At 40.7% G+C, this 23,604-nt stretch overlaps 1 protein-coding gene across 1 annotated transcript in view; it reads left to right on the top strand.

Annotated features, from left to right (window-relative positions):
- The first annotated feature begins 6,853 nt into the window (after positions 1–6,853).
- Positions 6,854–23,604, top strand: part of GRIN2A (glutamate ionotropic receptor NMDA type subunit 2A) — a 182,886-nt gene continuing 166,135 nt past the window's right edge. Inside the window, exons 1-2 of the mRNA XM_068422458.1 lie at positions 6,854–6,871; positions 9,402–9,824. Of these exons, the coding sequence (XP_068278559.1) occupies positions 6,854–6,871; positions 9,402–9,824 (441 nt within the window). The remainder of the gene's footprint in view (positions 6,872–9,401; positions 9,825–23,604) is intronic.

Raw genomic sequence — 23,604 nt, 5'->3', positions numbered from 1 at the left:
TATGTAATTTGTTGCCTAAAGAAAACCCCCAACCCTGCATGTATTTTAATGTGACTGAATATGTGCACAGTATATAGATGGTCAGGTAAAACAAAACTGAGGATATGTACAGTTCAAAATATATATTTGAGCATATACTTGAGTCTATCTTATGAGTTTAAAAAGAGGTTTAATACTTGTGTTGATATATCTGTGCTATTGTTTCACAGACGGTATTTCAAAGAGTACTTGAGCTCAAAGAGTGTTAGTAATGTAAGCAAAGATTTCATTCATATCCATTTAAGTTGCTATAATGAAGTCATGATCATGAAGTCATACCAGTAAATCATAGAAGGCTCCTTATTTGGAAAATGTTACTTTTTTCTTTCAGTTTCTGTATTTCTTAATGGCTACCATAATAACGTTTATCAGAAAGGGTGCACCCATGTGTATTTTAAATAGAAAATGCATTTGGGCATCTATGTTCAAATATGAAAACAACAAAATAACACAAGTCTTTGTGCAAGTGATTTACATCATTGAATGTGAACAGAACTGTGTCTTGAACGCTGAACCAGCTTGGAAAGATCAGATTGTAGCAATATTGCAAGCAAAGTCTGTGGTCAGCAGTATCCTCCCTGGTGTAACTGAGGCTCCCAAGTATAGGATTCACATAAATCTCAACCTCTGAACTCGACTTCCTTTTCAAAGCAACATAGAACTGTATTGTGTGACACTTGGCGAGCTAGGAGCTTCCCATCTCCAGTCAAGTGTTCACAGCAATAGTGTGACCTTTGAGGTTGAGAAGTAATGATGTATAAAAGCTAGAAATGAGCCTGTACAGTCCTTGACCTCTCTTTGCAGAATTCTTACAGGAATGAATTATTTTCTTTTGTCCCCTTAGGGTAGGAGAGGAGGAAGGAATAGGATTGTCAACAGCAACTTTGCTGGGCAAAGGCCTATTTAAACATAACTTTTGACAGTACAGAAACCACCACAAGCAAAAGTTGTGTCTCCTCCTAAGGGTTAATTCCATGTGAGTTACCCTGAAGGTAGTCAAGAGAGCAGACAATCTCTGTATTTCTAGCAACCTGAAAAAATTCCTTGAATCCTTCCTTCTTCCATCCAACTTGACCTCCCTGCCATAGGAAGCAGAAGCCAGTTCTTTCTGGCTTAAGAGCTACTGTCAGTCAGACAAAAGTTTAGAGGTAGGTGAAATAGCATTTGCTTTTCTTGGGGAGAGATTCCAGAACTATAGGAATAATTGATTTGGATATCAGTTCCTAGACATGTGGCCATCTGGGTATGCTAAGCCTTCGTTTTAGGTAGGAGACAAATGTGTTTTAATATGTTATTATAAACATATATAAGCCACTTTGTCTTATGTGTTACTCCCACCAGTGAGATTAAGCCGTGCAAGGTTTGAAAGTTCAATAGAATTAAACTAATTAGATGTACTAATAACCACAGCTGGTGTAGAGAGCACTGCATCCCAGAATTCTCCTTGGGTGGGGGAAAGCAAGAGGCTTTGTTTCTATAGTAAGCAAGGAATGAGGTTACTTAGACTGGAGCAAGAGCAGGCTAAATGCAAAACCTAGAAGAACCATGACAACTGGACTTTAAAGAAAACTAATATTCAAGTGGCTCTATAGCATTCCTGTATATGAACAAAAGCCACATAACATGTATGGCAGAAATAGGTAACAGAAGGCTCTGACTCATTGTGTGGAACTGTAATTTAAGTCCAAGGAGGATTTTTCTATCATGGTTCTATTCCTACTGGCTCAGATGTCTCATAAGCCTTTAGTACCTAGTTTTAATAGAGCTAGTGCCTACAATTGAGAAATGGGTTGGAAGCAAGGAGCAAAATACTACTTATCTTAAAAATATCTTCCAGCTAGAGCTGAGGTAACTTTGTGTTGATAAGAAGCTTCCATTGACCTTTACTAAATTTGTTTTTCTAGATTTAGAAAAGTCTCAACTCCCTAAGCAAAAATTTGCTTAGTGAAGCACTGAGAAGCAGATGCATGTAGGCATCTTGGTGCTTCCCACTCAGTACAGCTTTCTTTTAGCAAACAAGTACCCTCAATGAACAATGTGTGAGAGGTTGCTGCTATCTCTTACCACTCATAACCGGTAATTTTGTGTTGAATCAAATTTTAAGTGAAATAACTTCAGAATATTCCATTAAGCTTTGGTTTACAAGTAGTACTAATATTGATAAGACTAGTAGCTCACCTATCTTCAAGAGTCGTAAGGTATTTTTCTGATTAATATTTTCAAACCGAACAAGTCTGTCCAGCCTCTTGAATACCTAGTACATGTGTATTTATTCAAGGGACTAGGCTTTAGAACTGTGTATTGTTTCCTCAAAAGATCAGAGTGATAGTAATTTCTGGCTTAGAGCAAATTTTTGGTAAAACTTTGGAAAATACACATCAGCTATGTACATAGGGGCTTTATTAGGTATATAAAATCTGTATAAACATAGACTATCACAAATGTGGACACAAGAATGTTCCATGTGAGGCAAAGGCAAAACTACTCCTGTCATTATACACTTGAAGAATCTGAGCATCCTTTAGATAGACTAATACATGCTAGTAACTGCTTGACTAGGAGGCTCATCATGCTGTCCAGAAATATATATAGAAGGGACAGATTTATATGGTTCAGGGGGTGAGTGAAAAGAAGACTTAACACAGTATTTTAAAAAATTCTGATTCATAAAGTCTTGTTACTTTTACTGATTCAGTGAGGATTAGGAGATAGTATTTTGGCCCTAAATAAATAATGGCAATTTTTGACTGCTCCTCTAGTGTTCTAGGTATTAATGAACAAGCTGTGCTGGCTATGCAGTGGTCAGGTGTTTTCTTGGGTGTTCCTAGAAGGTTTTATTAGAAATATACTGATATTTCACAATTTCTGATTGGGAGGATAGCAGGGAGGGAAGAAGAGAGGCAATCTTAAACTAGGTATTTACACCTGATTTGATTCCCTGAAGCCCAGACCTTGTGCAGGCAGTTGGATGTGTAATGGGATTGTTACTGACACAGTCTTCACAGGACCGCATTGCTGTGACACAGATGTCTTTATTAATAGAGCAGCTTTAATTAAAAAGTACAGAGTTCATGATGAAATTCCGGCTTGACCCTCAGAGTTAGATTTGACTAATTCAGTGATTTCCCATAGAAAAAGAATTCGTCTTGGGAATGGCATAGCGGAGTTTGGAGATAAAGCTAACGGTTAATTTGATATGGGAAATTGATTACAAAAGAGGCATGGACACAATCCTGGTGAATCTCGAATAACGCTGCCAATCGGAGGTGAGGGGGGAAGGAGGAACTTTGGCTGAACTGTCCCTGGGGTGTTCCTTCCCTGCTGGGGCTGTTTGCAGAGAAGCTGAAGTGCTCTAACAGCCTCGAGCTCCATTCAGTGATGTTGCTTCCTTTTTTCTGTGGCAGCCAGCTCATGTCCTTTGCAAAACTGAGAGTAGCTTAAGGCCATCGTTTCATGCATGACTTGGTAAATTGTGCAAGAAAGGACACTGCCAAATGAGGAGCTAAGCCAGTTTTCAATAAGAGGGCCATCTGTGACCGAATGTTTTAGTAAGTTTGAAAACAATTGAGTTCTTTCCCATTTTTACTTTGAGTTCATTTAGCACATATGTAACTTTGCTGCCCCCCAAGAGTAAGTTTATGTTACTGTATCTTTGTTTGATACGCATCAAGTTTTTGTTGAGTCAAGTGGTTTCATTTCAGACTTGATCCTCTGCGGTACTGAAGAATTGCTTTGCATCATTTGGCTTTCGATTCTTGCTGGAGAGTTTTCTCAGGGTAGATGAAATACAGGTATTTGTGGCAGATAAGGTGCAGGTAAATATATTGTGACTGGTTACAGTAATATTCCCTAAATGTCAGAGGAGTTTATTGCTGGAACTAGAAACGTTTTTAAAGTTGGAATGAATTTTAAGTAAGCCTCTCTCCCTTAACCTAGCCAGTTACCTGTAATCTCATGTTACCATTTTGTTTCACAAAACATATGAAGTCGTGTGTAATGATGTTTCCATGTAGCAAGGATTACTGAGTAGGTCTGCAAGTTGTTTCAGAGATCTCTTGAATCATGGCTTAAACTTTGAAACAAAGACTACCTCTACTGAAAATACAGTGGCAATAATTTGACATCTAATGTGTTGAAGTATTTTTCTTGGCTAACTCTGGTGTTATTGCATAAGAACAAATTATTTTTAAAAAGGGTGATTGTATTTACCTTACTCAACACTGCTCTTTCTAAGAGCAAGAGGAAAATGATGAAGTTGTTTTCCTGAATCTGGGGGTTAAATCTGGCTTTTATAATAGCTGACACATCTGAGGTAAGCATTTTACAGCTGGTACAGTAAAACAAATGGAGAGAAAGTAACAGACACCGTGTCACTAATGAGTCAGCAACAGAGACAGAAATCTGCCTTGCACCAGACCACTAGACCCTGCTGCCTCTCTTGCCTCCTTTGGAAACATTTCTTGTACCTGATAATTTGGCTGCTTGTTTCTGTTGACAAGTGTGCTCTGCAACAGGTAATCTTCAGAAAAGGGAAATCTTTTTGTAATTTAATGTTGCTTTGGAAGGGACTGAGTAAGAAGAAAGTTTCTGACCTTTAAATATGGGTTTATGTAGCAGGCAGGAGGTAGGGAAACCCCAGCTCGAAAATACCCTCAGAAGTGCAGGATTCCAAACTTCTTGAAGTTCTGTTGTAGCTTCTTTTAGATAAGTGCGCAGCTGTTTGTGTGGAGAAGGCAATCACTTATGTATCAATCCATCTGCCTTTCAGAATAAATGTTCTCCCTGAAAATACTAAATTTGTAACTTAATCTCCCAAGTGCAGGGATGTTAGTGTTTGTTACACTGCTTTTGAAGTAAGTGTTCCCTTTTTACACACAAATTACAAGGGTAAGATAAAGACACTTAAATGCAAATTTTGTTTTCTTGTTTCTGCTGAGTGAAGTTGATTTCTCACCATGTTTGCAGCTCTTCTCTTTAATCTTAAATTAGACTGTGCAAATATACCTAGAAATGGACTACAGATGTCTATTAAAATAGTCTAATTTTGTAGCATTTACTCAACTCTGTAGGCAGTAATCTGCTTGAATTTGGTGAGGCTTTTGGGAAGACTGTATATGTACTGCCAAGATTGGTCCCAGTGTGTTTGGGCAGACTTTCAATAATATGTTTTATTTTCATTCTAATTTGTAAATTAATTTGGACTAAGTTTTAATGTGATTTCACAAACATTTATAAGAGTGATTGAGGAAAATATTTGAAATAATGCTGAAGTATGTCTAAATTTAGATTAATGATAATCATAACGATAATCAAGTAAAGAAAGTGATCTCAATAAGTTAGGAGATGAGATCTTTCAAAGGAGAAAAAAAAAGGCATAGTTCTACTGGGGAATTTTATGAAGAGACTGTCAAGAGCAGGAAAGCTGATGCATTGTTAAATGTCTTTGGGAGCAAGTTCTCAATATTCTGTGTCTTAATGTGGTGAAATGCAAACTTCTGTGAGTGGACACTTGGCATTATCCTATTTGAACCCAAAGGTTTCCTCTGACATAGGTGCCTCGTTGAGTGGGTCTGTCAAAATGTGTGAATTGGCTTTACTCTGAAGTATTCAGTGTAGAAATACATAGGATTGTAAAGGATTGAGCATGAAAGAGGACATCACCTGTGTGGTAGTCAGCTGGTATATTCATTTGTGCAAAAACAAGTACGTTGTGGCAGCTGGAGCAGGATGGTGAAAGGGGAAAGCAGAAGAGCAATGGAGCGAGGGAGGAGGTGTGGTAGTGTGTGGTGAAGGAAGGTAGTGGTGGTGTGTGGTGTGGGCAAGGAGGAAAGAGCAGCTCAACAGCAAGGTGGGTCTGACACCAGGGCTGTGCTGGATGAGTGGGACGTGGAGAAACAGGCACAATGCTTTGAAATGGGGGATGGAGCAGCAGGGATGCCCAGATGGAGCCAACTTCTACAGAGCATTTTTGTGATATTTGGCTGCGGCCTGGAGCCTTTTAGGGCTGTTTTTAGTGTGGAAGCTGCTGCTCCACATTCATTCCCCTGAGCCCCGCGGCAGGGATTTCTGGTTGACAGTCCCTGCATCAAGGGAAGGGAGAACACCGGGGTTTCCCGGGCTACCAGGCTTTCGCTGTGGCCGTTAACGTGGGAAGAGTGCTCAAGTTTGCCGCTCTTCTGCCCCAACCCCGGTGTTTTCTCTGTTCCCCCGATCTGACACCCCCTCCCCCGATTGCCTGCGTCTGACTCATTCGCTGGTGCTTGTGGAGGCAGAACGGGGAGGGGGGGAGTCGCGATTGGTCTCGGTTTTGACAAGGCTCCCGTGAGCTTCGCCCCTGCAAGGGCGGCGGGGGCGGCGGAGCGGAGCGGGCCGGCCCGCAGCGGCGCGCAGGCGGCCCCGCGCGGCGGCCGCCGGTGGATCCCGCCGCCGCTTCAGGAGCCGGCGCTGCCGGTCCCTGCCGCTTCCGAGGGGCCGGGGAGCGCGGGGGGCTCCGAGGCTGCCGTCCGGGGGAACTGCTGCAGCAGTATTGCAATTGCCCTTTAAACAGCAAAAAAAAAAAAAAAAAAAAAGGAGGGGGAAGAGATGAAGCCGCTGAAATGCCTTTTGCCAAAAGTGAAGCGCAAATCTCCGTCGAAATGGCTCTGCTAAAACTTGATCGTGCGGGATTTCGAGCGATAAAGAGCTGCCGGGCTTGTATTTACTGCGGTGGGACCAAGTTGCAGGATGAAATCCAGGCGTTAAGGGACCTATTTTCCACTTCGTTGTTTGCAAAGGAATCTACTGAGATGACTTTGAGGATCTTTAAACTGGAACTATGTGGAGGCAGAATGCAGTAAGTATGGCCTTTCTGGCGGGCGCTAATAGGAGCCTCGTAGTTGGGAACGGGCTGGGAGGCACCGGGCGCCGCGCAGGGATGGCACCGGAGCCGGCTCGCGCGGTTTGGGGCTTGGCTCGTAGCTTCCAGTCAGCACCGGGGACCCGTTAGGGAATGCCGGTTGCCTTTGCCTGACGCGCCAGCGTCCTACATTTGACTGGGGTTGCTTGAAGAAGCATCTTTATACATATTTACTGGAAATAGTGAAGGAAAAATCCTTTTGGTGGAGGAATCTGCTAGAGTGTGTCTCCCTGGGTTTGTTTATGATAAACTGAGAATGAATCTGTTCCGTTACAAGATCAAAGAGCTTTATCCCACACCGATTTAGCTGTTTTCCAGATTATGCTTGTTTTGAACCTCTCAAGAAAGCTCCTGCCCTTGATCATGTGAATTAGTTTGCTTCTAGCTGCTCTTTCCAGGTTGGATGCCTCTTCCCTTAGAGCTCAAACCCGTGCGCTTCACTTGGAAGCAAAGGGGCAGTTGGGAGCCCGGGATTTTCCTGGCCTGGATAGGATGAGGGACATTTCCCGGACGGCTGCGGGCTCACGGGCGCTGCTGTTAGGAAAGAGCTTGAATTTATTTCTAAGTGAAGGGGGGGGAAGAAACTTTTGAGGCTGGTCACTTTATTTCGGTTCACATGCCACATGAGATTGAAATATATTAGTTTTTTTTCCCCCTGTCAAATCTGCAACCTGACTAACGGCTTTTCATCGTCTCCTCTTCTCCCCCGCGTTGTCCCGTCCCGTCCCCCCCGTGCCCAGCCCCCCTTTGCCCGTCTCCCTCTCCGCGTAGCTGTCCTCCCGGGATGCGATGTCGCTCGCAGGCTGCGGCGGGGATCACGCGTGCGGCCAGCGGCGCGGAGGCCGCCCCTGAGCCCGGACACCGAGGGGCGCGACATGCCCGCGGCCGCGGCATGCCCTGCACCTGCACCTGCACCGGCACCGGCACCACCAGCACCGGCACCACCGGCACCCGCCGCCGCTCCGTCTCCTGAGGCGCTGGGTAGGTGGGACGGCGCCCCGGGGCCGCCAGGGGGCGCCATGGCGCCGCCCGCCGAGCCGGGGGCGCTGCCCGGCGCGGCACAGTTAGTGCCGGGGAGCGAACCGTGCTCCTTGCGGGCACAGAGGGGCGGGGGGGGGTGGTGTTTATTTTTATAACTGTTATTTCTTGGGGTCTGAAGGCAGCTGAAGCGGCTTCGTGTCTGCGGGCATTTAGGTTTGTTTATCTCTACCGCTTTCCGTGGTGCTGCAGCGGTGGGAATCCGGCCCGCAGTGCTATGACTTAAGAGGCACCGCGGCGCTGATTTGCAATTAAATGGTCTCTCAAGTGCTCATCTCCTTGTCTGCCCCGAAAGGAGGTGGTGATACAGCAAGCCCTTGTCTTGGTGTGTGTTTCAGCAGCAGATGATTCTGATTGATGATGGAGACAGGGCTGGCAGGATGAGAGGGGAGATCTGAAAAATGCCACCCCTGATTGGACAGCCCTGCTAGTGTTTTCTGCGTGACGCTTTGCAACAAGCTTGGCTTTATGTGGCACAGGGACTCCCTTCTTGCAGCTAGCAGAGAGCCAGTCATGGGGGTGGAAATCCCCCGGGGCACAGAAACAGAGGGAGATCTTGCAGAGTCAGACCTGCTCTCCCTCTTCTCCCTCCTTCAGATAGTTCAGATCACTTCTATGGCTCATCTCTCTCCCCATCCTACTCTGTCTATATTCAGCCCCCTACAGAGATTCAGTGAAGACACGAGGTAAACCAATGCAGTGATGCTCATTTATGGAACACCCTCCCCTTCAACACCAATAACAACTTTGTGTCTGAGATCAGCAGTTCTGAGATGCTCAAGTGAATGCCGCGTAAGAGGAGGGAGAAGAATTAAGATAGAATATTGTGCTTCTGAATCTGTTCCAGAAATGCAGTAGACTGCGCTTGAGCAGCAGCTGTCTAGGAGAGCTCTTCAGAAATAAACCAGCATGGTTCTGGGATGCTGTGAGATGTATGGAGTATGTGGACTGGGGTTTCCAGCAGACTTCTGGCTCGCTTCTCTCATTTTGAACTAAAGCACCTCTTCCTGTTAGACTGTGACTAAATTTTAAATAGACGTTCAGGACAAAGGAAAATAGATTTCTGTGTTTTACCTGTTTTAGGATGGCAAAGTTAAAGAGAAGGATGAGACTGTATTTTTTAAATGATTTCAGTCACTTTAATTTTGTTGGCCATCCAGGAAGATTTTTGATGGGTCTTGCCTCTGAACTTGTGCTCCATATTTTTGCCTTGCTTGTGGGAGACCAGTTTTAACACTGTCCTTGACAAACCAACTTTTTGAGGAGGTGTAAGAGGCTTGAATTGAAACTAAGGTGAAGAATGCATTATAAAAAGCTGCTAAAGTTTGCATTGTGTCCAGAAGATTTCTGTTTAAAACCTTCATTGGAGATATACAGTATATATTTTTTTCCTCTCCCTTTTTCTCATACAATGTGATCACTTTTACAGGGGATAAAGCCGGCAAAGATGAGGAAAATTGGCTGTACTCTCCTGGTTCTCCAAGCTCTTCTGGTGCCTTTGGATCTTGTTTGTGGAGCGGAGAAAAGTTATCCCATCCTGAACATTGCAGTGATTCTGGGAAGAACCAAGTATATCACAGAGAGAGATATCAGAGCACTCTGGACCAGGGAAATGGCAGCAGACCTGACTGTTGATGTCAATGTAGTGACCCTTCTGGTGAACCAAACTGACCCTAAGAGCATCATAACACATGTTTGTGACTTGATGTCAGGCACCAAGATCCATGGAGTGATTTTTGGAGATGATACTGATCAGGAAGCAGTAGCTCAGATTTTGGATTTTATTTCATCTCAGACTTCTATCCCAATTCTTGGAATTCATGGTGGGGCCTCCATGATAATGGCAGACAAGGTAGGAAAATTTATTAAAAGTTTTTGCTAGTCTAATGTACTTCACTGTGTTGGTCTCTATCATGAATAATCACTGCAAGCAGTTCAAAAAGGATGCTTCTAATTGTCTCTCTGTACTTTAAAAAAGAAAAAATATACAGAGCAGTGTCCTCATTGATCACTCACCAAATATTCTGAAGTATTTTGGGGTTCATGCCTGAAACTCAACTTTCTGTCTGTTGTAAAAGCATCCTAATGAAATTTTACTCTCCCGCATAGTGAATGCTGGTCAGTTAAGGAATTTTACTAGCAAATGTGACCCATGGCTGTGTCTATGTGACACACATAAAAACAACCTCAAAATAATAGGTCAATAAAATGATTTTAAGGATAAGATGTAAAATTATAAGCAGATATTCTGCGGTGCTTATAAGAAGTAGCAAGCAACAGACCTGAACATATTTGAGGACAACAGTAGTAATGGGACAACCATATTAAGCTGGACTTTTGTGATCCACTACAGTCTACAAATTAAGTAGTCTTGCAAATTAGATTTTTGCTAACCATATACTTCTAATCTCCTACTATACTTCATGAAAATCCACAGTGGGGTTGTCTGGACATAATGACAAATTGTTTTGTTGGAAAACATCTCTTTGTGTAATCTGATGTGAGATTGTGGAATGACAAAAGTTACGCATGTACCCAGCTCATCTTCCTTAACATTGTCACAATTTTTAAAAATATCCTTGCTGGCACTGCAGCATTGGTCTTGTAAAGTGTGATAGCTGCTGTTTCTGAAACAGTAGATGCTTAGCACCTTGCAGGACTAAGCTCTCCGGCATGGACTGCTGCTTGGCCTCAAAGTCTGAGAGGAGCTCCCACCGCAGTGTAAAAGAGGATAGCTGAAGAGGGTGTTCGAGTGTGGGAAGTCGTTCAGTGGTTTTCCAGCACAGAAGGCTTTTCAATGTTAACTGTAACATATTTCCTGATATTTGTACCATTTAGGGTTTCTTATTAATTCAATATTATTCCTTATAAGTGGCTTTTGAATAGTACTTGAATAGTAAGGAGTTCTCAGAATCTATCTACAAATGAAGTGGTCCAGATATGTTGTTTCGTAACTCGAGGGGGGGGGAAGGAAGCAGGAAAGATGCAAAGATTAGTTATGTTTGAGGAATCAGCTTTGAACTTTTGAAACCTTTTACCTCTGGGAAAGAGTTTTTCCACTGAGGTAAGAGATCTGTCTCTCTTGGTATTTTGAATGGCCTTCCTTTAAAACTTGTTGTACAAGGGGAGGACAATAAGTGCTGAATTATAGCAGAGATTCTGTAACAATGGTTTTGACATCTTGATTTATATGGAAAGATCATGACAGTCAGTGCTACTATCTTAAATGTTATTGCAGTGACCAAGTTAGAGACATTGATTTCGTGTGCTTTTAAATTACTGTACAGATTTACCCATCTTTGTAAAACTGGTTTTATATATATTTAGGAATTTTATTTGATACATATTTCACTCAAATTTCTATGCCAGTATAAGAACATTTGAAGATCCCAGCCAGTGCTGAGCGATGAAACACTGGCAGAAATCCTTACAGAATTGACTTCACGCTTGGTAGCAGATGCAGGATGTTACTGATACAGATGTATTCTTTTACTCTTATGTAGGAGCCTCTAGAAAATGAAATTAATTGTATTTTTCTTGTCTCAGTGAGTTAATACTATTTTCATTGTGTGCTGATATTGTCATTGTTATATAATTGTCTTTGATTTTAGGGGTTATCACTGTTTCCTAATAAAACATTTTTGTGCTGAAACTTGGCTTCTAAGATTTCCATTTTGGAAATCAAAATTGCTCTTTTGTGTGTTAAGACAATCTAGCAGAGCTGTCTTCAGTAGCTGAATTGGCTGAAGGAATTGTTTGTTCATGTGACTAAAATTGCCTTAATTTTTAACTTGACTTTTGCAATGTGCAATGTCTTGCAACTGGGTTGGGAACATCAGAGTAATGAGACTTACATGTGTCACTGAATTCACCATTCATTTAGGAAGGTGAAATTCACGATGCTGTCATAAAGGCAGAGGAGGTGAAGTCTGAGGGAGAAAAAGTGCAAATGTAAAATCTGTCTTCCAAGTCAGTGTCAGGATTTTAGCTGAAACACATGGGTGTTGGCTAAATTGTGAAGTTGATCAGTGTTCAAAGTCTTCTGTTTTTTCTCCTACATAGAGATGGGTGGGTATGCAAAAAAGGTCCTTGGTCCCACTCCTGCTTGTGGATGTAGTTCTCTGGCATTCTAATAAGACCTTTTCATTTATGTCCTTATTGTGTGGCTCTAACAGATATTTTCCTCCTCTGTGGCATTACGCTGGTACTGTGTTTTAGGTTACTTTTAATTCAAAATGTGTGTGTGTGTGTAGTACCTGCCTGTTTATAGTCTACCAAGCATGGCTGACACAAAGGCAGTACAACAGTTCAGTGAATTATGTGCCAGGTAGTTGTTATATGATGCTTAACTGTCCTAAACATGACTAAACTGAAGGCACAGAATGAGAAGTCATCTATAATGCTCTATACCACTAAAAACTTTATTGGAGTGACTCAGAGTAGATAAGCTTACCATATTTTCTATGGCTAATAAATATGGTGTCAATGTGAATCTTACATGAAGAACCATCTCTTTAACAAAAAAAAAGTTGTTCTAGGTTTCTAAATATGAGATATGCCCACATTTGGAGTATGCAGTGATTAATGCAGGACATACAGCTTTTGAAGTACTGAGTCCCCATGCAAACATCTGCTGTGAATGGTGTGTAGTTTAGACTGCCTCCTCTGGCCCAGCTGGCTGCACTCTGCTTCAGTTTGGTTAAAGTTTGCCTGCACCAGCTGAGGAGATGTGTTGCTTGATATAACTACGAAAATTGACAGGCATGTGAAGCCAACAAAACTGAAATGTTTTCTGAACCTGGCTGATCTGCCTTCACCTGACATCAGCTGTCAAAACCCTACCAATAAGCCAGTGTAACGCTTAAGGATGTAAGGTACCTACCTGATCCCAACTGCTATGTAGAGATACCCTTTGGACAGTGCCACATGCTCTGCCTCCAGATGATTTTATTACCTGCTGTTGGCAGGAACTCTCCTGGCAATGAACTGCTCCTTGGCTTTGGTCCCCAGTTCTGCCACAGACTCCAAACATACTCAGATGTGGGCTAGTCTACTGAAACAAGATGAGAACTGTGTCTGGGGCATCTGTGCCAACCTGCTGTGCATCAGCAGCCCTTGGAGGGTGCTGAAAACAGACTGGCTGTTTATTCATCTTGTATATGTTGACATTTGAGAGATCTCAAACCAAACACTACTTAGGAACTGTTTCCTGACTTGAGCATTTGGTTTTAAACTTAGTTATGTTTGTTTCACCACATGCTATCGTTGTATCGATAGTATTTATGATGCCTTTCTAAAACCATGTTCTCGTCATGGTTAGTTGTGTGACAATAATAAAAGATTTGTTTCCTTCAGAAGTGGGGAAAAAGCCCCTATGTATTATAAGTACATCCAGAAATACTTAGTGTCTTTGAACCATACTGCTTTTGCAGATTGCAAAATTAAGTCTTTCTAACTTCTTATTAGAAATCTTTCTGAAAGACATGACGATGCATTTTATTGTTGTGGAAGTACTGACAGTTACAATGCAGAGACAAACAGCATTAAAGGTGAGGGTAATTTTCTAGAAGTGCTATTACAAAGTGATGCTTCTTGAAACAGCTCTGGATATGTTATGCAAAATAAGTCTTTGGTTTTCCAAAAAATAAGTACTATATATGGTTACATTATCATTCTTCATTATTCTTTCTGCTGATAATATTGGCAATAAACACTTAATTGCTTAGTATAAATCCCTTTTGCATCTACCACCACCTTCAGCTTTCTGTTTTTTAATTCCATCCTCCTGTAAAATAATAAACATAGAATCATAGAGCAATTGAGGTTAGAAGGGATCTGGAGGTTGTCTAACCCAACCCTGGACCAGTGATGAGCTAACATCAGTCAGATCAGATCATCCAGTCAGTTTTATCATATCTCCATGGACATGGATAGCACTGCCTCTCTGGGCAATCTGTTCCAGTACTTAACCTTTTTCACTGTGCAAATATTTTCGTTATATCCCATTAGAATTTCCCTCTGTACCATGACCACAGGCTCTTGTTCTTTTGCTGTGAGTTTCTGAGTCTAACTCTGTAGTTGTAGGCTACGATTATACCCGACCTTCTCTGTCCCTTTTCTGGGCAAAAGAGATCCCTCAGCCTTTCCTTGCACCTCCTGCTCTCCAGTCCTTTGGACTCACTCAGGTATATTGATGTCTTGTGTGGGGGAACCCAACACTGGACAGAGGACTGCAGACATGGCCTCATGAGTACCAAAGAGGGGAATAATCCCTCCCCTCAAACAGCTGGCTGCGCTTTTGCTAATACAGCCTGCTTAGGCTTTATCACCGGAAGGGTGCACTGCTGACCCATGTTCAACTCATCTGCCAGGCCCCCAGGTCCTATAGTGCTGCTGGGATATTTATTAAGATATCTGACTGTGAATAAGTAGTGAGGGAAACTCTACTTTTAAACCTTGTTCATTCTTTTGGTGGATATTTTTCAGGTATTTTACTGAAATACTTGCAGATGTTTACATTACTTGTCATTTTCAGCTCATTATAGACATAGCTGAAATTACTCTGTTTTTCCTCATTCCTGAGATACAAAAACCATACCACAGTTGTGCAAACCAGAACTCTAAGCTCAGCCTTTTAACTATGATCAGAGCACACCCAGACTTCTGGCCCTGGTACTGAGAATTTACACTCCCTTATCTGTGTGCAACTTTGTACGCTACTCTTAAGGATCCTCTACACATCTTACAACTTCTTTGCCATGTGTCCTCATAGTACAGTGATCATATAAAAAAAAAGTTCAAAAGCCACACTTCACTTTTGCACGATGCATAAGCGTGCTTCAATTCTTATGCTTTAAAACTTGTGATGAATGAGGGAGGTGTTGGGTTTGTTTTTATTGTAGAATCTTTTCTGGAGATCATACTTCATGGAGTGTGCTCGTCAATTTGCATGTCGTCCATATGTATTTTGTAGATTTCTGTCCAGCTCCTCTGGTTGGCTTGTAAAAGCAGTCCTGTATTTTTATCGTAAATTTAAATTTTGTAACTTTTTATTCGTGCCCTTACTGATAACTGATATTAGCATGTGTATGGCACTATACTGCTGAGCGTGATATTAACTTTGGCTTTGGTTGGTATTGCAAAAGACTGGAAGATTAAACTGTAGTTTAATAAATGCTTTAGTGCAAAAATACCTATATTCATGTAACTGGTGTTTCACGCCTAGATACAGTAGCTTGTGCTATTCTATTGCACACAATACTTCCAGCTTTGTCTTTTAAAGAAGCAGTTGAATTTGACTTTCTTTCCTTCTAGCTGTACTAATGCTGCTATGGGAAGCATAACTTTCAGATATTCTCATTTTTATTTTGAACTGCAACAAAAATGTAGCATTGGCCTCCTCTTGCAAATCTGTTTACTTTGACCTTATCCATAAAAGTCAATCTATATATATTTTTTAAAAATAAAGTTGTCTTGCACATCCATAAAGATTTTTAGAACTAGGCTTGTAATCTGCAGTTGTACCTTTTATGCACATATGCCATAATCACTGTTATTAAATGGTTAAAAATATGCTTTAAATCTATGTTACTGAGGTGAATGAAGTAAGCGAATACAATATTTTGTGCTTCTCTTCAACAGGAGCCGGTGCTTTGGGAGCGTGAGGTGGTTATGATACAGCATGCTGATTTACAGTACTGTTCTTGTACTGTCATTGCTATGAGAAAGTAAAGCCTTAACAGCGAGAGCTGCAGTGTTTGCTGCTCTGAGCTGTGTCTCAGAACTCAGAGGAGCATTATATTAATGACATGACCCTTGCTTTCTTGCTCTCTCTCTCTCCCACTCTTCTTTTAAAAAGATTTTCCTAGCTGTTTCTGAGATGATTATATTATTCCTCATTCTCTTGTCCACACAAAAGTTTCCCTCTTAATTTAGCAAAGGAAAGCGTGGAGGATTTTCTGTAACACTGTGAGAGTAGACTTGAACTGTCACTCTTGTGGAGTTGAAGGGAGGGATATTTGGTTTAATTTTCCTAAGTGGAAGGAAGATAGTTTTGAAGAGAATGGGAATTTCTTTAACTAATAAGCAGATTGTAAAAAATTGAAATCTTCTAGACTTGACTTGATTTTTGATGTAGCTCAGGTGTGGGTAAGTTCTTATTTTTTTTTGCTTGATTGAGTTGACACGGTTGCAGCTGAGCCCAGGGTGCAGGGTGGGATCCTATAAACCACTCTTATTTAGGAGCTGAGTGTTTGGCTTCACTTGGATCTAGTAGTTTGCAGTAAGAGGAATGTATGTTCATCTCAAAGGTACCATTTTTTTTTTCTATTCAAGCTGTTCTTACAGTTCTTGAAAACAGAAATCTGTAAGTGTCTTTGTTTTGAGCAATAACATTTTAGAACTGCTAGTAAGTCACTGTAGTAGATCATCCATGCAACCTCTCCAAACTATTGCCTGCCTATAGGTAATTATAACACAGCAGACTCCTGATCTGTAAAAGTAGTACACCAGACCTTCAGCATAATTTTCTGCTTGCAGATATTCCTGGTGGCATCTTTGGAATTTTTTTCCCAAGAACATTCTCAGACATAAAATCCAAAATTATTCCCTTTAAGCTACAAAATAATAATAGACTATTATAAAGCATATAAGACACTTCTAGCAATCAGAATACATCCAGAGAACATACCTGAAAATATTAATTGTAATAAAATTATGCAGTGAACAGAACACAAGGGCATGTTGAACACATTTTTCATGTTTCATCTGTTAATTATTTTTGAGAGGATGCTTAGATTATTTGAATAGACAACTTAATAGTGTGTTTTATTTGTCACTTATTTGAACTAATAATTTAATTAGAAGAATTTCTTTGATTTTTTTGGACTTGCTTGGAAGATATCTGGGGTAGATCTACCTAACATCAGTTGACAGTATGAAGAGCTTCGTATAGATGAACAGAGAAACTTTGCAGTCCACAACTGTTTTTATTTGTTAGAAATTTGTGGTCATCTGGCCCAGCTTTGCATGTACTCTTTTCTCCCCCTCTTCCCTCCTCCCCTTTCCTCTTCCTCCTGTGCTTTCCCTCTTTCCTGGAGCTATGAAGTTGTGTGGATTTTACTGAGGGAGCCCAGCCTGGATTGTCTCCACACCATCTGTCACCATATTGTTTGTTTAAATCTTTGAGATATTTTCCTCTGTACTTCACTGAAATAAATGAAACCGTACCAGCATCATTGGCTATTTATATTAGATTTAGACTTGATGTCCTTAGGAGAAAAAGCCTGTGCTTGCAATTGGGGTGCAGAAGCTAGATGCAGAGTTTTTGAAAAGAGGCATGGTTTAGTTCTCTCAGTGCAGAGCTCCAGTTATGCTGCATGTTCACCCTCCAACTGAGGGCCCCTCTGGCTTCTCAAGATGGAGACCTAGCTAGGGGTCTTGTGGCCCTGGAGAGGCAGTGCTGCTCATGGATTATGCTTGGGTCTCCCCATTTTTTCTAGGAAATAGGTTTTGTGCTCTTGTGTAAATGCATGACAGCCAGCAAGCATTTCTTTTTGAGTATTTGCACTTAAAGAAGCTGTGCTAGAAGGACCATGGTGATATATCTTCCTCTATCCTGAGACTTGATACATCGGGTCAGGGAAAGTTGAGACTCACAGGCTCTATGTGAAACCAGAACTGGAAATAAGATTGGTTAGTAGAGGGAATATTTCAGAGAGAAATTAGACTAAAGTGTGTAGAAGAAATGTGGTATAAAAGCTGAACAACCAACAGGAAAACTAGCTTGTTTCCTGATATGCAAACGTGATATTCCAAGTTGCAGATGGGGAGGTTACTTGGTGTCCAGCAGCTGTAAGTTTGTGGTGTGTAGTTAATGTTGTCTCACCTTTCCCAGCAGCAGTTTCCCCTGTACTTTCTATACACGTGAAGCTTAAGTGATCAAAAAGTCTGAGTGTTTGGAAGAAGAAGGTCCTAGGTGTACAAGTTATCCCTTATTTTAGGGAAGAGCAAAATTCCTCTGGAGGAAGGTCTGTGTCTTCTGGGACTCAGGCATGAGGGGGCCCATTGCCTACTGGGGTGGGCTGAGGAGTACACAGGGTTCCCTGATCAACCTTTGATTGATTTAAATCTCTTGAAAAAGCAACAGTTTCTAGTCCAAATTTGTGACTAAGGTTTTGTTTGAACACTGACTCTTTAAGCTTCACATGCATGTTAAAGAAATCATTCATAAATTTATATATCTAGATAGTTTGTGTAATCCATTCCTACTTCCCTCATCATCTCAACAGCCACAGAGACTGAACTAAAACCAGCAACATATGAGATCATAAACTGGTCCTAAACTTCTATAGCATGGGCAACAGTGAAACATCTCTGATTGTACATTTATAGAACAGAGAATGCTTAGCAAGATTAACCTGTGTTTGAACAGGGGCAAATTCAAAGCAAAAGTGCAGTCCCCTTTGGCTGTAATACACTAAGAAGCACATTGGAGGACTGTGGATGAGATGTGATTAAAACACTGTAATATTCTGCATACAGCTCCAAAATGACTTCAGTTTCTTTTGGAAGTCATCTTTTGTTTCATATTTAGGCATGAACAGGTCTGAGAAAGCTAGGTCTGTTTTTTTTTTTGGTGTATGTGCAGGTTCTTCTCCCTGCTTTCTTCCAGATTCCCTTGCTGAAGGTGGAGAGGAAGGATGAGAGAATAGAAGGTTGTCATCTTCATACTTTTAATATTTTTCTTCAAGTAAATTGATTTACCTACTCCTCAGGATGGAGCTTACAAGCGACAGTGGTTTGGTGGGTTGAACTGCCTGACGGTAGTGTAATTGATTTCCCAGTAGGATCATGTACACCCATCTTTGAGAAGCCTGGATAAAGTAGATTCTTTTCCGATTGAGACCACGTACCTTCCAACGTTAAAATTATGTATCCCTTAATCTTGGTTTTCAGTAAGCTCTCTTGGGGAGGTGCTTCATTACCAGATGACTCTTCAGTCAGTGTTTTAGGCTTTATATCTCCATCCTAGGTTTGGGGAAGTAATTTCCTTTTAGGCTTTCATTGAAGATAGGCTGGACTGTTTCCTTGTCACAAGTTACCTGCTGCAGCATGACTGAGAAACACCAATGCTGGTCTTGCTCCATGGCCTCCACTCAGTGTGCATAACTATTTTTAGCCTGCCTTTTGTGCACCTCAGAGCAAGATATTTCTATAAACATGTTTCATTCAGGGGACTGCTGTGTGGGAAGCTGCTTATCTTTTCCTTTTGTTTCCGTTTCTTGACAGTGTGGTAGGTTTTTTTTCAGTGTCCTAACTTTTGGTTCAAGATTTCTACCTGTAATTTTGTTGATACAAAGTCTTGTCTATTTGGGCTGACCAGCTTGCCTCTCCATGTGACTAGAATTAACAATAGGACTGCTTTGTTTTCACTACATTTTTGTGTCTAGTGGAAACACACTGCCTATGTAGAACTACTATGAAAGAGGAAAGAGCAGGGATTTTGTAGCCACCTTCCAGGTCAACACAATTTACAATACAATTAGGAAGGACAGTTATAACTGGATAAACAGAAAATAGAATTAAGGTAATCTGTTTTAAATGTGCAACATTCCTGTAATGAGTTCCTTTTAGGAGTTACAGAACATGTAATTTGTCTGGTAATTATATGTGTATTTTTTGTGTGTGAGGCTAATTAAGAGTTCTGGGTAAAATGTGTTGGCAGAGGCATCAGAGCTATACGAACTACCTAATTGGGATGAGATAAGGCTTGTGAATTCATCATAAGAAAACATGCAAAAACTGGAAAGTGTCTGTATTCTAGTCAAGTACCATTTAAGATGGTCTGGTTTATTTTCATTAGTCCCATTATCTTTGTAGTAAATAAGATAACCCTGCCCTTTGTTTCATTTTGATCTATTTGTCACCCCCTCTTTTCTCTCTTTTCTCCATCTTCATTTTAACTATTGTTATCTGCAAAAACGCTGAAATTTCCTGTTGTGGAATCTGGTTTCTAGCGAAAAATGTTGTGGATGGCTCCAGTGCTTAACATGCAAAACATTGAGCTCTGCTTAACTGTGTAACAGCAAATTGGTACAGAAGTTGAAAAAGAAACACTTGTGTCCTCCGCTTGCTCTTGACTGTGTTTTTCTTATCCAGTCGGTTCTGTATGCAAATCTCCTTCCGCCAAATAGCTGCTTCCAAACACTTTCCTGTTATGCTCTCTTCATCTGCATCCCATCTATTTGCTATTTCTACTTTATACTTGACTGTCACCCTAGTGTTAGAGTTAGGGGGGTGGGGTGTTTTTTTCCATTTATTGCCTTAGTTCACTTCTAGCAGGAGCAAGGATGGCTGCGAGAGACTACACCTCTCAGCTTAAAAGTGTGTATCCCTTAATGTTAGGAGTACTGGGACTCTTTCAGTGTATACAGAGCACAGACTATAGTTGTGCTAAAATAAGATAAATTGGAGCAAATAAAAATTCTCTGGAATCCCAAGAAGAAAGTAAAAACTGTTATGACTTTGTCAAGCCTGTTTATATTTAATAAGCAGAAAATAGAGAAAGGATGAGAAACTAAACCAGGTGAGCTAGGGTAACGTTGGTGGAGAGCTGAGGTGGTGGTAAGCCAGCAATAGAAACTGCTGATGAAGGTGATTATTTGTGAAGAAAGAAATATGAGGAAACCAAAAGTATTCAAAACTGAACAGTTTCTATCTCTGTATCTCTTTGGTACCTCATCTTGGCCTTGGGATTTTGGGCAATTCTTCTCGTGTCCTAAGTGATTCCTTCTGCATTCATTGACCAGCTTTACATACTCATATAGGGGGACTTCTGTAAAAGTGCTTTTCCCAGTGGAATGTAAGGAGTCCAGACTATAGTTAAGTATATGGAACTTGATGCATCGGAGTCTGTATGCTTCTCTTCTAATGTAATTCAAAATTTTCCTACTTCTTTTATTGTTTAATATAACCTTTGGGGCAGGGTCAGTCTATAGGCTTTCCTAAATACACAGCCCTCATTTATTTCGCTGTGCACTTGGATGGCTACTGTGTCCAGCACAAATGTCCTTCTAAACATCCTAAACATCCATTTCTATAGAAAACTGAAAGATTTTTAAATAATTCGTTGATTTGTAGTAATATGTGTACTTTTTTTCTATGTATGTTCACTTTGTTTTTCAGCAGGTGCCTACTACCTTGGATTTTAGCAACTGGCATTTGAAAATATATTTATGATTTCCTTTTATAATTGATTTTCAATTCAATTAATCTGAATTTCAGATCTTCCATTAGGGGCTTTAGAATACTTGGGGATAGGACAGACTGGCAGTTAAAATATATGAAAATAAATTGCTTTCCACAGCATTAGGTGGCTCGCTGATTCTGCAGTCTCACCTGTATGTGAATGTGTTTTGTTGTTGCTTTAAAATATTCTGACACTCATGTTTACTGGCACTTAGAGCTTAAATTGTTACGTGCACAGAACAAAGTTATGGATTATGAATTACATAAGTGCTGATGTCATCTAAATAACTGGTTGAAAATGAGCAAACATCTTCAGAGAACAGAGCATAGCAAAGTCTCAAACAAGGATAGCTTTGGCTCTTTGCAGGGTAAGCTCACTTTCAGAAGGAAAAATATATGTTTGCATGATTTATTTTTTTTCCTTTCAGGTTGGCTAAAGTCAACAAATGATCTTCATAGCAGTTTCCAGTCTTAATACAAAAAGTTGTCACATGTGTTTTCCTTCTAACCTTTTCCATGTCAGGATATAGGCTTCTGGCTACAATCTGTTTTGCTTTCCTGCTGTTGTTCTTTACTATCCATTACCATTTTATAGCATAAGAGTTACTGGAATATTTCCAATGGTCAGTGAATAAGTGAAATGACACTAAATAGCTGAGTTAGGACAGGTGCAAATAATAAAACTCTTCATGTTTAACATATCCTGAGCAGGTGTTCAGTAGTTTCTCCCTATATACAAATATTTTGATTCCCAGTTTCTCATAAAAACACATCCCATGGTCTCTGAATTAAAATTTAAATGAACATGTGGGTAGTTTATATGAGAGCCAGCTGTCACCTGCAGCATGTCTGCCTTTAAGGGTCATTGAAGCCTCACCAATCTTTTTTTGTGTGCTTGCTTAAGTTGTTTTCTTTCTGTGCGGACTGGTTCTCCTTTTCCTTGTATGAGATGACTGTTGGCTTGAGACGAGCTGTTTTGTGATTTCACCTTTTCACAGTACAAAGTGGAGATCTTAAAATAGTGAGTTATTTCATCCAATAATAAAATGCAACGGTCCAGCTCAGTAATCCTTATTCCAATGTAAGTCCTACTGATAAGCTGCAGTGGACACATCAGTGGACACTGCCTGAAAGCAGTGGAAAACTTAAGCCAAAATAAGAATACACTTTGCTCATTTCCCACCCTCTACTGCTTTTTTTTTTTTTTGCTGTCTAATAAGTAAGTTATAGGTGTGCAAAACCTTAGTTTTAAATAACTTATGCTGAAAATAATTCTCTAGGTCAGCAAAGGCATTTCTAAATGCTGAGAAGTGTACTTCTACTAGGAAAAGATAGCATCCATGCTTACAGCATCCAGGTGATGTATGAGTCCCACATGGAAGGCAAAAATCCTGTTTGTGGGGTCCTGGCTGCTGCATGATTGATTTCCCTGTGAAGTAAAGGACTAGGAGCAAGAGCAAAGTAAGCAAATACTTTAAATATTTAGTCTTCTAATGCTTACTTAAATGCTTTTCCTGAAGATTTGAATGCTGCAATATAAAGAGAAGACGGAGGGTTTTTTTGCCTTTCTAATACGGGGCTTAGTATGTTCTTTATATAAAAGGCATAAAGATGCAGGCGTAGCCTCTTAATATCTGAGGTGCAAAGTCCAAGCAACACATTAGCCTTAGGGCGTAGTCTGCTTAGAAGAGCAATCTCTAGCTGAAGGAGTGATTCAGTACGTTAAGGGCTGTAATGGTACTTGGGGTGCTCCCTTTCAAATGACTTACTGGACTACTTGTGAAATATCTTGTTGTCGTGCTACCTGCTTTTACTTAAGTTAAATCTGATATTCTGTTTAAACTTCATTTTGGTAATTAGATTTTTGTCTTATCAGGTCACTTTAAGGTTTCATTTGCATGTTTGACCCTGTTAAAAACTCTGTTATTAAAACAGCTTTTCTGTTTCAGCTCAGATGGTGGTATATTTTCCTTCTTAACAAGCATTCTAGTGTTGTATTAAAAAAACCCCACCATTCTCTCTCCCTTAGCTTCTTTTTAAATCAAGTATGTACAGTAAGTCTGTTCCCTATTGAGCTGGTTTAATCATTTGTTTTTCCATCTGCAGAGAGCCAGTTCCCAAAGTAACTTCAAAGAGCCTTGCATGAATAAAAGCTTCCAGCTTTGGAGCAACGAAGATTACAGAAATATGCTTATGCGATAGCTTATAACCTCTGGCTATCTTTCGTTGGAGGCTAAAGCTGAATATTTGCCTCTATTACTATAAAACATAAATGTTAGTAACTGAAAGTTTTTTACTGCCACTTTGCTTTTGCCTCCTGTGGTACCTGCGCACAGTGTGATGTGTTACACGAACGCCCAGATGTGGCATTTGTAGGCTCAAGG

This window comes from Nyctibius grandis, chromosome Z, assembly GCF_013368605.1.
Source record: "Nyctibius grandis isolate bNycGra1 chromosome Z, bNycGra1.pri, whole genome shotgun sequence".
In the NCBI taxonomy this organism is placed as follows: Eukaryota; Metazoa; Chordata; class Aves; order Nyctibiiformes; family Nyctibiidae; genus Nyctibius; species Nyctibius grandis.
The sequence above is the reverse complement of the archived record's forward strand: the minus strand, read 5'-3'. Positions and strand labels throughout refer to the sequence as shown.